The sequence below is a fragment of the Chiloscyllium plagiosum genome, unplaced genomic scaffold, assembly GCF_037043375.1.
Source record: "Chiloscyllium plagiosum isolate Xiang-an unplaced genomic scaffold, Cpla_swu_hap1 HiC_scaffold_17, whole genome shotgun sequence".
NCBI lineage: Eukaryota > Metazoa > Chordata > Chondrichthyes > Orectolobiformes > Hemiscylliidae > Chiloscyllium > Chiloscyllium plagiosum.
The window spans coordinates 16,837,614-16,851,694 of record NW_028270155.1 but is presented as its reverse complement, the minus strand read 5'-3'; the positions used below and the strand labels follow the sequence as shown (position 1 = coordinate 16,851,694).

At 42.8% G+C, this 14,081-nt stretch overlaps 1 protein-coding gene across 8 annotated transcripts in view; it reads left to right on the top strand.

Moving 5' to 3' along the window:
• Positions 1-1,840: 1,840 nt before the first annotated feature.
• wwox (WW domain containing oxidoreductase) overlaps positions 1,841-14,081 on the top strand; it is a 948,132-nt gene continuing 935,891 nt past the window's right edge. For 7 of the 8 annotated variants that reach the window (XM_087995711.1, XM_043706562.2, XM_087995712.1 and 4 more), the window contains exons 1-2: positions 1,841-1,995; positions 10,344-10,408. In XM_087995711.1, the coding sequence (XP_087851837.1) occupies positions 1,889-1,995; positions 10,344-10,408 (172 nt within the window). In that variant the 5' untranslated portion in view covers positions 1,841-1,888. The remainder of the gene's footprint in view (positions 1,996-10,343; positions 10,409-14,081) is intronic. The other variant, XM_043706566.2, reaches the window with a different exon arrangement.

Genomic DNA, 14,081 nt, shown 5'->3' with positions numbered 1-14,081 from the left:
GATGTTTTCTCTTGTGGAGCAACATTGTATAATAGGTCATAGTTTTAGTATAAGGAGTAGCAGATTTTACACAGATGAGAAATAATTACTTCTCCCAAAAGTCATGAATTTTGGAATTCACTACCCCGAGTATGGTGTATGTTGAGACATTGAGTAAATTTCAAGAGTAGTTGGGCAGATTTTTGATTAGTAATGGGTTATAGAACATAGAACAATACAGCACAGAACAGACCCTTTGGCCCACGATGCTGTGCCGAACATTTGTCCTTGCTTAAGCACCCATCCATGTACCTATCCAATTGCCACTTAAAGGTCACCAAAGATTCTGACTCTACCATTCCCACAGGCAGCGCATTCCATGCCCCCACCACTCTCTGGGTAAAGAACCCACCCCTGACATCTCCCCTATACCTTCCACCCTTCACCTTAAATTTATGTCCCCTTGTAACACTCTGTTGTACCCAGGGAAAACGTTTCTGACTGTCTACTCTATCTATTCCTCTGATCATCTTATAAACCTCTATCAAGTCACCCCTCATCCTTCGCCGTTCCAACGAGAAAAGGCCTAGCACTCTCAACCTATCCTTGTACGACCTATTCTCCATTCCAGGCAACATGCTGGTAAACCTTCTCTGCACCCTCAGGCGACTGACTGTGTGGAGTTTGCACGTTCTCCCCGTGTCTGCGTGGGTTTCCTCTGGGTGCTCCGGTTTCCTCCCACAGTCCAAAGATGTGCAGGTCAGGTGAATTGGCCATGCTAAATTGCCCGTAGTGTTAGGTAAGGGGTAAATGTAGGGGTATGGGTGGGTTGCACTTCGGCGGATCGGTGTGAACTTGTTATTTTGTGGGCGGCACGGTGGCACAGTGGTTAGCACTGCTGCCTCGCAGCGCCAGAGACCCGGGTTCAATTCCCGTCTCAGGCGACTGACTGTGTGGAGTTTGCACATTCTCCCCGTGTCTGCGTGGGTTTCCTCCGGGTGCTCCGCTTTCCTCCCACAGTCCAAAGATGTGCAGGTCAGGTGAATTGGCCATGCTAAAAATTGCCCGTAGTGTTAGGTAAGGGGTAAATGTAGGGGTATGGGTGGGTTACGCTTCGGCGGGTCGGTGTGGACTTGTTGGACCGAAGGGCCTGTTTCCACACTGTAAAGTAATCTAATCTAATCTAATCTAACTCCAACCCTCTCCAAAGCTTCCACATCTTTCCTAAAGTGAGGCGACCAGAACTGCACACAGTACTCCAAGGGTTGAAGGGTTATGGGGTGCAGGGAGGAAAGTGAAGTTGAGGCAGAGATGAGATCAACCATGATTGTCTTGAATAGTGGAGTAGGCTTGAGGGGCTGAATTCTGGATTGGTAGTGCTGGAAGAGCACAGCTTTATTCCTGATGAAGGGCTTTTGCCCGATTTTACTGCTCCTCGGATGCTGTCTGAACTGCTGTGCTCTTCCAGCACCACTGATCCAGAATCTGGTTTCCAGCATCTGCAGTCATTGTTTTTACCTTGAGGGGATGCATTGCCGACTCCTATTACTAGCTCTCATGTTGTTAGGTTTTGAGCATTAGCAGTATTGTGCTTTTTATCCCTGTTCTAGTAAAAACATTTGAACTCTTCTTCTTCACGAGAGCATTACACCAGCTTTCTCTGTATTTATTTCGGATTTCTGGCAACTGCAGCATTTTTCCTGCGAGCGTGGACTGGCGCAGAGGACTACAACTCCCAGCGTGGACGAGCGCAGAGGACTACAACTCCCAGCGTGGACGAGCGCAGAGGACTACAACTCCCAGCATACCAGGGTGGTGGGCGCGCGCGAGACGGCAGTTGTTTCCGGCGCGCGGACGGAAGTGAGGTAGGTAAACAGTCTGGCGGTTGCGGTGTGAACCTGCGAGGACGATGGCCGCTCTGAAGTATGCGGGGCTGGACGACACCGACAGTGAGGATGAGCTGCCTCCCGGCTGGGAGGAGAGAACCACAAAAGACGGCTGGGTTTACTACGCCAAGTAAGGAAATGGCGAACTCCGGTGATTAAAAACAGGGAGAGAGGGAGGGAGAGAGGGGAGTGGGGTGGGGTCGTTGAGACGGAGGGAGGAGGGTTTGGAGGGAGGGAGGAGCAATGGAGGAAAGGTGAGCAAGAGGGAAGAGTGGGGACGGAGAGGAGGGGGGATTAAGAGGAAGTGAATGGGGGTAAGAAGAGAGGGTGATGGGAGATAGGGAAAGAATGGGGGGGGATGAGTGGGGAGGAAGCTGATTGTTGGGGGGGTGGGCATAGAGGAGGACGTGTCTGGAAAGGATGGTTGGATGGAAGGATATGTGTAGGAAGTGGAGAAATGGAGTGTGGTAAGAGGATGAGGAGAGGTAGGGAAAATGTGGAGGGGAGAATAAAGCCCTCTTACAGATCATTAGAAAGAAATCTGGCTTTTACTGCTGTAAAGCTAAAAGTTGCTGGAACTTAGTTCAGCCCTTTCACTTCATCCTTGTACTTCATTAAAAATATAGAAGTTTAGTAACTTCTTTGAATTCTCTCCAATTAATTTAATGAATTCCCATAAATTTAAAGTCATTTGCAACAGCCTTGTGAGAAGGAAATCTCTGGCAGTTGCTTATCATTTCGTTCTGAAATGCGCTACTTGGAAGTGTGGTGGAGGCAGGTTCAGTGGAGGATGGATTATTATTATTACTGTTTCACTTGGAGAATGGCAGAAAGTCATAATGCTGATTTACAGTTGGAAGTGCAGACATGATGGACCAATGGCCATAACCTGCTCTGTAACAATTTTGTAGAGTTTCTAATGAAACTTGCATAAGGACAGTTGATGTCAGGTTGTACTGTAGTTGTCACTTGTACAATAACTTTTCAAAATAACATAATTATTTTAAGTTATTTCCTCTTCTATCTCCATTGTAGTTGAACTTAAAAAGTAAACAAACATTTATAAATTTGCTTTCAAGCAATGAAACCAAAGTTAAATAGTACCTGAATTGAGTTATTTTGTTCTGTTGGGTGCAAGTTAAAACATGCAATTTCTTCTGGACTTTTATTTGGAACTGCTTGTCTCACTCCCTGGACAAAGTTAAAAATCTCACAACACCAGGTTATAGTCCAACAGGTTTATTTGGAAGCACTAGCTTTCGGACCACTCCTCCTTCATCAGGTAACTGTGGAGCAGGACCGTAAGACACAGAATCTATAGCAAAAGATTTCAGTGTCATGCAACTGAAATTATATTTTGAACAAACCTAGATTGCTGTTAAGTCTTTAATCTTAGAATACGTTGCAGGTTTCGCTTCATTAATATGTAAACCCCAGAACTTCTTTTAAGTCACATTCTCGAAATGACTTAAGGTTTTATTTAAAAAAAAGTGACTTCTAGGCTTAGACAATGCATTAATAAAGGCGTGAAGTTAGAGTCTGTTTGTATCCCAATCTTGAGACTGGTTCTACTTCCAAAGTGGAATTTATAAAATATTACTGCTTGCATTGACTGCCTGCAGATTGTACACTTTTTGAGCAAAGTAGAATGTATCTGCCAACATAATTCTGCAAATGCAAATTCACCCCATAGACTTATGTGTGCGTGCATGAAAGTGAGTGAGAGTGTCTGTGCAAGTGAGTGTGTGTTGCGTGTATGCATGCTTGGTAAAATGAGTGTTATGGGGTATAAGCCTGTGAGGATGAGAGTGTGGGGGTTGTATGTGTGTATATATATGAGAGAGGGTCTGCGTGAGAGTATGCAAATGTGTTTGTATGTGTGCTTGTGTGAGAGAGAATGGATAATGTAGTGGGGCCACCTGTAATGTGAACCCAAGGTCCCAGTTGAGGCCATCTTCATGGGTGCCAAACCTGGCTATCAGCCTCTGCTCGGTCACTTTGTGTTGCTGCAAATCCTGAAGCCTGCCTTGGAGAATGTTCACCCGAAGCTCCAAGGCCGAATGTCCCTGACCACTGAATTGTTTCCGAACTGGGAGGGAACATCCCTGCCTGGCGATTGTTGCACAGTGTCCATTCATCCGTTGTCATAGCATCTGTTTGGTTTCGCCAGTGTACCATGCCTCGGGGCATCCTTGCCTGCAGCATATGAGATAGACAACTTTGGCCGAGTCACATGAGTACCTGCTGCGTACATGATGAGTGGTGTCCCCATATGTTGTAGTGGTATCTATGTTGACACTCTGACACGTCTTGCAGTGGTTGCTATGACAGGGTTGTGCAGTGTTGTGGTTGATGTTGTCCTGAAGGCTGGGCAGTATGCTGTAAACAGTGGTCTGTTTAAAGTTTGGTGTTTGTTTAAAAGCGAGAAGTGGAGACATAAAGAAGATCTTGGTGAGGTGTTCATCCTCATCGATAATGTGCTGCAGGCTATGAAAAACATGGGGTAGTTTCTCCACTCCAAGGATGTACTGAATAACCAAGGGTAGCCCGTGTCTGTCTCCTGAGGAAGTCACGACAGTTTCTCACTGTGGAATGTTGGAATTGGCGATCGATGAGTTGAGCATCATATCTTGTTCTTACGACGGCATCTTTAAGCACCTGCAGGTGTCTGTCACGTTCCTCCTCATCTGAACAGATCCTGGGTATGCGTAGGACTTGACAATAGGAAATGGCTGTTTGATTGATATGTTTAGGCTGGCAGCTAGAGAAGTGTAGCATCATGAGGTTATCTGTGGGTTTCGGTAGAGTGAGGTACTGAGGTGCCTGTCCTTGATGGACATGCGTGTGTCCAAGAATGATGCAGATACTAAAGAGCAGTCCATGGTAAGTCTGATGGTGGGATGAAACCTGTTGGTATCATTGGGTTGTTGTTTCGGTGATTCCTCGCCATGGGTCCAGAGGAAGAAAATGTTGTCAGTTTATCTGGTGTATAGTGCTGGTTGGAGGTCCTGTGTGGCAAAAAGTCTTGTTCGAACGTGTGCATGAAAATGCTGGCATATTTGGGTGTAAATTTGGTCCCCGTGGCTGTTCCGTGCATCTGGGTGAAGAACAGCACGGGTGGCTGTTTTGGGCGGCGTGGTGCCTCAGTGGTTAGCACTGCTGCCTCACAGCACCAGGGTCCCAGGTTCGATTCCAACCTTGGGTGACTGTCTGTGTGGAGTTTGCACATTCTCCCCGTGCCTGCGTGGGTTTCCTTTGGGTGCTCCGGTTTCCTCCCACAGTCCAAACATGTGCAGGGCAGGTGAATTAGCCATGCTAAATTGCCCATATGTTAGCTGCATTAGCTGCAATGGGTTTCAAGATGCCCTCGACATAGCCAGAGAGGTTCTTACACAGGGTCCATTGCCTGACACGATCGGGCGTCCAGGTGTGTTGGCTTTGTGTATCTTTTGGAAAGCAATAGAAGTCCCCTACATGAGAAGTAAGTGGGATGCGAAGGAACTCCTGAAGGTGCAAAATATCTAGATTACAGAGGAGGAAGTGCTGGATGTCTTGAAATGGGTAAAGGTGGATAAATCCCCAGGATCTGATCAAGTGTACCTGAGAACTCTGTGGGAAGCTAGAGAAGTGATTGCTGGGCCTGTTGCTGAGGTATTTGTATCATCAATAGTCACAGGTGAGGTGGCGGAAGACTGGAGGTTGGCAAATGTGGTGCCACTGTCTAAGAAGGGTGGTAAGTACAAGCCAGGGAACTACAGACTAGTGAGCCTGGCCTTGGTGGTGGGCAAGTTGTTGGAGGGAATCCTAAGGGACAGGATGTACATGTATTTGGAAAGGCAAGGACTGAGTAGGGATGGTCAAGATGGCTTTGTGCATGGGAAATCATGTCTAACAAACTTGATTAATTTTTTTGAAGAAGTAACAAAGAGCATTGATGAGGGCAGTGCAGTAGATGTGATCTATATGGACTTCAGTAAGGCGTTCGACAAGGTTCCCCATGGGAGACTTATTAGCAAGATTAGATCTCATGGAATACAGGGAGAAATAGCCATTTGGATACAGAACTGGCTCAAAGGTAGAAGACAGAGGGTGGTGGTGGAGGGTTGTTTTTCAGACTGGAGGCCTGTGACCAGTGGAGTGCCACAAGGATCGGTGCTGGGTCCTCTACTTTTTGTCATTTACATAAATGATTTGGATGCGAGCATAAGAGGTGCAGTTAGTAAGTTTGCAGATGACACCAAAATTGGAGGTGCAGTTGACAGCAAAGAGGGTTACCTCAGATTACAACAGGATCTTGATCAGATGGGCCAATGGACTGAGAAGTGGCAGATGGAGTTTAATTCAGATAAATGCGAGGTGCTGCATTTTGGAAAGCAAGTCTTAGCAGGACTTCTACACTTCATAGTGAGATCCTAGGGAGTGTTGCTGAACAAAGAGACCTTGGAGTGCAGGTTCATAGCTCCTTGAAAGTGGAGTTGCAGGCAGATAGGATAGTGAAGAAGGTGTTTGGTATGCTTTCCTTTATTGGTCAGAGTACTGAGTACAGGAGTTGGGAGGTCATGTTGCGGCTGTACAGGACATTGGTGTTTTAAAAAATTCTCAAGGTCAGGTTCGTAGGAGAGTAGTCTGACACAGAACAAACGACCAAGAGGCGAGTCTGCTAGAATATGAGCATTTTATTCCCCGCAGCGTCGCCACAACCAGGTCTCATACTTACAACGGGTCTGGCTTATACTCACTCTACATGTTACCGGAACTGGGAGCCGTCAGTTCTCGTAGAGCGGTTGCCAACAACCCACGCTCGGCGGTTAAACGTAACCCCGGAGCAGACTCACCGAACTGGAGACTTTTCCAGCTGATATACTCTTTTCCAGATATAAACATTCATGTGAACAGCAGAGCAAGGCTAAAAAACACATTCCATTCTGGTTACATACAGATAAGAAGATTCACACGGGGAGGTGTGTAATAAGATTCACACGGGACTAAGCAACACCTCCATTCCGGTTAGATTCACACATGTATTGGGACATAATTTTTAACCGTTTCACCACATTCCACTGCTTGGCCCAATACATGTGTTACATTATGATTCACACATGTATTGGGACATAATTTTACACCACAATTGGTTAGGCCACTGTTGGAATATTGCGTGCAATTCTGGTCTCCTTCCTATCGGGAAGATGTTGTGAAACTTGAAAGGATTCAGTAAAGATTTACAAGAATGTTGCCAGGGTTGGAGGATTTGAGCTATAGGGAGAGGCTGAACAGGCTGGGGCTGTTTTCACTGGAGCGTTGGAGGCTGAGAGGTGACCTTATAGGGGTTTACAAAATTATGAGGGGCATGGATAGGGTAAATAGGCAAAGTCTTTTCTCTGGAGTGTGGGAGTCCAGACCTAGCGGGCATAGGTTTAGGGTGAGAGGGGAAAGATATAAAAGAGACCTACAGGGAAACGTTTTCACACAGAGGGTGGTACGGGTATGGAATGAGCTGCCAGAGGAAGTGGTGGAGGCTGGTACAATTGCAACTTTTAAGGGGCATTTGGATGGGTATATGAATAAGAAGGGTTTGGAGGGATATGGGCCGGGTGCTGGCAGGTGGGACGAGATTGGTTGGGATATCTGGTCGGCATGGACATGTTGGACCGAAGGGTCTGTTTCCATGCTGTACATTTCTATGACTGGATCAAAAGTCCTGATCAGTGTTTTTAGTTCATGGGTGTGTTCTTTGTTTGGAGGGCTTTTACCTTTGCTATCCCATTGGGAATCTTAAACTTTGAATCCCAGATATATGTGAAAGTCGAAGTGCAGTTTTAAAAAAATTTTCATCATTGTAAAGGTAGGTTGCCTGGGCTTTCTTGTTACTGCTGAGTAAAAAGCTGTTATTTCTGAAATCCACAGCAGAAATCCTACAACTATGTGGAGTTATATCTCTGTACCTTTACCTTGCTCTTTTCAAAGGCTTTACCTGTGTTTGTATGGCTGACGTTTGATGCCTTGTTGTAGTTTATCATTTATCTGCTGTCATGTTTGCGTGGGTAAAACAAAGCAAGTGTCTCCGTTTCCAAAACATTTGGCCCTTCTATCGGAGCTAACTGCTTCTAAAATGGAATTTAGGAAAAGGAGCTTTCGTCAGACACTGATTAGGTCACTGTGCACTCTGGGAAAACTGATTGTGTTAAATCAATGCATATGTAAATGCATGACACAAGGTTCAAATGTGTTCTTTTTAATTAAAATCTAACTTCTGAGTGTTAGTTACTTGGTTGATGAGGTTTTTTGGTAAAATATGTTTGGTTTTCATGTCTTTTAAAAGGTTTTGTTTTAAAATGCCATGATCTTATTGATCCTCTTTTCCCAGAAGGAAGAATGTCTACCTCAGTGTACATTGGATGCTTGTAAAATTAAGCTGTCATTTAAAGGGACTGAAATACCTGAGAGGATAAAAATTCCATAAATTGTTTCTAAACTAATTTTTCTATTTATAAATTCTCAGCTCTTCCCACAATTAGTGAAATCAACACACAAGATTGACAAACTTGAAAGGGTTCAGAAAAGGTTTACAAGGATGCTGCCAGGATTGGAGGATTTGAGTTATAGGGAGAGGTTGAATAGGCTGGGGTTGACCTTATTAAAAAAAAAGTTTATAAAATCATGAGGTATGGATAATGTCAAGTCTTTTTCCCAGGATAGAGGTGTCCAAAACGAGAGAGCATAGGTTTAAGGTGAGAGGAGGAAGGTTGAAAAGGAACATGAAGAGCAGCTTTTTCATGTAGAGGGTGGTGTATATATGGAATGAGCTGCCTGAGGAGGTGGTAGAGGCAAGTACAATTACAACATTTAAAAAGGTACATGAAAAGGAAGGGTTTAGAGAGATATGGACCAAATGCTGGTAAATGGGACTAGATCAGCTTAAGATATCTGGTCAGTGCAGGCGAGTTGGACGTGGGGTCTGTTTCCTTGCTGTATAACTCTGACTCTATTTGAAGCAACAACAGAAGGATTTCAAATCTTCACCTAAATGCCTTCCAATGAAACTATTGTATTTTATTTCATTAATATTTCTCTTATGCTCCTGTCCTTCATGGTGCCTAATCTGTTTATATGCAAAACTGTATAGATTGGAGATCTGCCTGTTGGATTTGCAAACATATGAAACGTTCATGCAAAGATTAACTTCCAATACAGAGCTCAAATTTAGCAGACTAGCAAATGTGACTCAGATTTTGTATCAAACAAATATTTTTCAGTAATGTTCACAGTCTTGTCACAGAAAAGTACTTGCCATTTATGACTCTCTTGATTATTATTAACAAAGTAAATAAAAAGAAATATTGTATGTTTGAAGGCACCATCTGCTGTTGATAATTTGTCTGAAGTCTCTGCCTCCATACTTTGCAAACTCTGCTGCAGAAAGCCCAGCTTCTTCACCTTTTTGTCACTTGCGATCCACTGGATAATTGCAAATCACTTTCAATAGCCTAAACCTAATTTTCAAGTCCACCTGTGGTTGCTTCTCCATTTGTTATTTTCTTTAGCCACCTATTGTTGGCTATACTTTCTTCCTAAACGCCATATTACTGTTTCACCTGCATTCCATTCTAGACCAGTTAGTGCGAGTTCCTAGGCCATCTTCCCAGGTCATCATTTGTTTGACTATTTCCTTGCCTACTCCAGAACTTCTTCTGAAAACGCATCCCTCAGATGATTTTTTTAAAATTTCTGTGTATACTTCTTCAATGACATAAATAGAAGTAGGCCATCTGTTTATCCCATTCATTCCTGGTTGATTTTTGACTTCAATTCACCACTGAATTCTGTGATTTCTTGATTTTCTTATTATTCAGAAAACTGAAAGTCTCATTCTTTAAAATTCAACTGGCGAAATAAGGTTTTAAATCCTTTGAGTTAACAAATGTCTTGTCTAACTCGTAAATGAGTGATCCATTATTCTGAGAATAGGTTTTCCTATCAGTGTCATGTATGCTAATTTCATTTAAGATTTATTTACTTCAAATCAATTTAAGATCAGATTTTGTTGTGGCCAAGGGCCAAATTGAGGTAAGTTTTAAAATTATAAGTAATTATTGAATTTCCTATTAACACAGCATAGTTACCCTCTTCCAATCTCTCCTATCTCTGTCCCATGTCTTACACCTCCAATTCGATCGTTGTAAAGTATGGAAATGAAAATTACATTAAACCAACTACTAGCCGCTGTATGTGTTGTGTGGATGCTGAGCATGGAATTTTGGGTTATGGAGTTTTATAAAATAACATACAATAAAATATTTTTAAAGTGAAGTATCATAGCAGCATTTTCATAATTTGCAATTTTGCTTTCACTGAATTCATTCTGTTATGCTCCTTATATTGTCTGTCTTTTTCGTGGCTTCCTACAAATGTTCTGCAGGTAAATGCATCACCTAAAAATTTTAAGCCGCGAGTTTCACAATTTTTTTCTTTACTCAACAGTCATATTGAACTGAAGACTCAATGGGACCATCCCAAAACCGGGAAAAAGAAACGTGTAGCTGGAGGTGTGTATTGTAAATTGCAATTTTACAATATAGAACATTCCATAATTCTATTATCACAAATTTGATTTGTAAACATTCGTGGATTGTGAAACCCCAGACATGGGCAAGGTGGTAATGACTGATCTTATGGAAGTTCAGAAACAGCAGCTTTTAAGCAATGAGAAATTATGTAAAGTAGACTTGTTTTCTCTACAATTTAGAATTTTGAAGTCTTCAAGGTATTAACAATACAAAAAAGTGTAGATAAAGATAAATTATTTCCATTGGAAATTTTAGAACTAGGGGACATAGTCTAAAAATTAAGGTCAGAATGTTTAGGAGAGATGTTAGGAAGCACATCTACACACAGTGGTAGAGGTTTGGAACTCCCTTTCACAAATGATAGATGCTAGATCAGTTGTTAATAATAACTTAGCTTAATTTTAAATCTGAGGTAGCTAAGCTACCAAGGGATATGGGCCAGAAGCAGGTAAGTGTAACTTTAGGCAACAGATCAGCCATGATCTCATTGAATAGTGTTGGATCAAGGTCAAGGGGCTGAATGCCTGTTCCTATGGAAGCAGTTTCATGAATAGTGATTTGCAGGATCTTCACTGCTGGTCTGTGGCATTCTAAGTCTTTTATGATTAAATTAATGAAATGTATATTTCATTACGTTTGCCCAAAGATTTTAAAATTGAAAATCATAGTGATTCTGTGGTATGAGCTGCTGCTGGAGGAACTTTATCTAAACAGAATTATTATGTATAAAATGGAAAACAGTTAGAAACTTTCATTGAGAATTTGAGATGTGTTTAAATGTATTTACTCGGAAAAGTAATGTTTAATTAAAATAATAAGTGTCTTCTGGTTTTGTACGTTTGGCACTTCTGGTTTTACTTGTTTGGGTCTTGGTGTTGGGGATGCTTGAACAGTAGACCAAGGCATCATGGAGGCAGTAGTTTCTCTGGAAGGCTGTATGTGAAAGTGAAGATACTTTTGATGGCACAGACTGAATGTGGTGGAAGTTACTGAATATAGGAAAGTGGAATGGAGGATGAAGAGAAGGGCAACGCTCGTGTTGCTCCACAATTGAGGGCAAGGGTGAGTGCATACATCTGTTAATGGGCTGATCAATGAATAGTGCAGCTGGCTCAAAACAGTGTGACCATTGTTGATTCCCTCTGTCTCAGAGTCATATTTCCACTCTATCCTCATTCCCCATGACTCCTTTAGCTTTTTAGTCTTTTCATTTATTTCTTAAATATATTCACTGACTTGGACTCCACATGGAGTTCCACAGATTGCTATCCTCTTGAGTGAAGAAAATGTATCTAATCCTAAGTGGCCTACCCTACATTGAGACCTTACTCTGGATCCTCTGGCCAAGGGAAACATCATCTCTGCATCCAGCCTGTTAAGATCTGTCAAAATTTTACATGTTTGAATGAGATCCCATCATTCTTCGAAACTCCAGTTACTACATGCCCAGTTTAGAAAACTTTCATTGCAGGATTTGCCTTTTGTAATGCGAACATCAAATAATTCAGTTTCTCTGAATAAAACATTGCTATGTTTGGCTCTGTTTTTTACTTTTGAGCTAACTTTGCGTGTTGCTGTTATACTATACCCTCAGAATGAAACTTAAGTTTTTGTGTAACTGTTTAGATGCATTTCACAATTTACTGTGTTGATTTGAAAAATATTACTTGCATAACAAATTTTTCCTGAATACTTTCTTTGATCTTCTAACAATTTCCTTAAATGTCTTGGCTTTCAATGTTTGAGCTTGAATATGTCCAATGGAGTTTCTCGTTGTCAAGAATGATCAGGGTTAAATGATAATAAAATCTGTTCCTGGCCTTGGTACTGTATTCATGAACCATGCAAGCTCAAACTTTGAAAGAGCTGGCATGCTTCCATTTTGGTTCTTCAATTTAAAGTATAAAACCACTTTAGTTTTAAAAACTCATTCAAAAAATGTGCGCTCTACTGGCTGGGCCAGCACTTGTTGCCCATCCCTCGTTGTCCTAGTGAAAGTAATGGTGAGTTGACAATTTGTGCTGCTGCAGTCAATTTGATGTAGGCATGTCACCAGAGTTTTTGGGAGTGAGTCTAGGGTTTTGGGCCAGTGATATTGAATGAAAGGCAATATATTTCCAAATTAAGATGGTGAGTGGTTTGGAGGGGAACTTGCAGGTAGTTGTGTTCTTTTGCATCTGCTGTCTTATCCTCCTAGATATTGGTTGTTGGCTTGGAAGGTGCTGTCTAAGGAGCCTTGGTGAATTTCTCATTATACTCATTGGAATTCAGAGGTGATCTTACTGAAGCATATAGTATTTTTCAGGGCCTTAATAGGGTTAATGCTGAAAAGATGTTTCCCCTCATGGGAGACTGTAGGACTAGAAGGCATAGTCTCAGAATAGATTAGTGCCAATTTAAGACTGAGATGAGTAATTTCTTCTGAGGGTTGTGTGTCTTTGGAATTTTTTCTACAGAGAGCTGTGGGGGCAGATTCCTTGTGTCTATTTAAGGATGAGATAGGTGGATTCTTGATCAGTAGGGAAATCGAGGGTTGTGAGGAAAGGGCAGGAAAGTGGATGTGAGAAATGTTAGATCAGCCATGATCCTGTTGAATGGCAGAGCAGGCTTGAGGGGCTGAATAGCCTACTCCCTGCTCCTACTCCTTATGGTCTTAGTGCATCAGCTAACTCTGTAGCTACTTCCTTTTAATACCTGAAGACGGATCACTTCAAGTCCAGGTGATCCTAACATTTTTTTCTCTAGTGATAATTATTGTGCAAGTATTTATTTCCTCTCTTCATTTTGCCACTTGATGATTTGGTGATTTTGGAAAACTATCGGTGTCTTTTACTGAGATGATTGATGCAAAGTATTTATTCAGCTTCTCTGCCATTTCCAGGTTGCCCATTTTTATTTCCACACCCTCCACTCTTGAAACGTCGAAAATAAGAGCAGGAGTAGGCCATTTGGCCCTTCAAACCTGCTGTGCCCATCATTATGATCATGGCTGATCAGCTTGATAGCATGTGTGTGCTTTTCTCCGATATCCTTTGATCCATTTATTCTCAAGTGGTATGCAGAGCAATCTCGGTTATCCAAACATCAATTATCCAAGCAAGGTCTCAAGGTCCTGTAAAAATTTTACTAAATTTAAATAAATGCACAGTGAGAGCAGGCAGCCTGGGATGTCAGCGGGAGCAGGAAAAAGTTCGCCGCGGGAGCCCTGTTCCTGCCGCTGCCGCGGGAGCCCTGTTCCTGCCGTTGCAGCTGCCACCGGAGCCCTGTTCCTGCCATTGCCGCTGCCGCCGGAACCCTGTTCCTGCCGTTGCCGCTGCCGCCGGAGCCCTGTTCCTGCTGTTGCCGCTGCCGCCGGAGCCCTGTTCCTGCCATTGCCGCTGCCGCCGGAACCCTGTTCCTACCGTTCCCCGCACGAACCCTGCTCAGTTATCTGAATAAAATCCGACCTGCCTTTCTCTTTCGGAAAATCGCGGTTGTTCTGCATTCAAATCCTTCTCAATTATATAATGTTTTGTCCTTGACTGTTTTCGTGATAGTGAATTTCACAGGCTTACTACTCTCTGTGTGAAGAAAATTATCCTCATCTCAGTCCTATGTGGTTTACCCCATATTCTTAGACTGTTGCCCCTGGTTCTGGTTCTGGAGTCCCTTA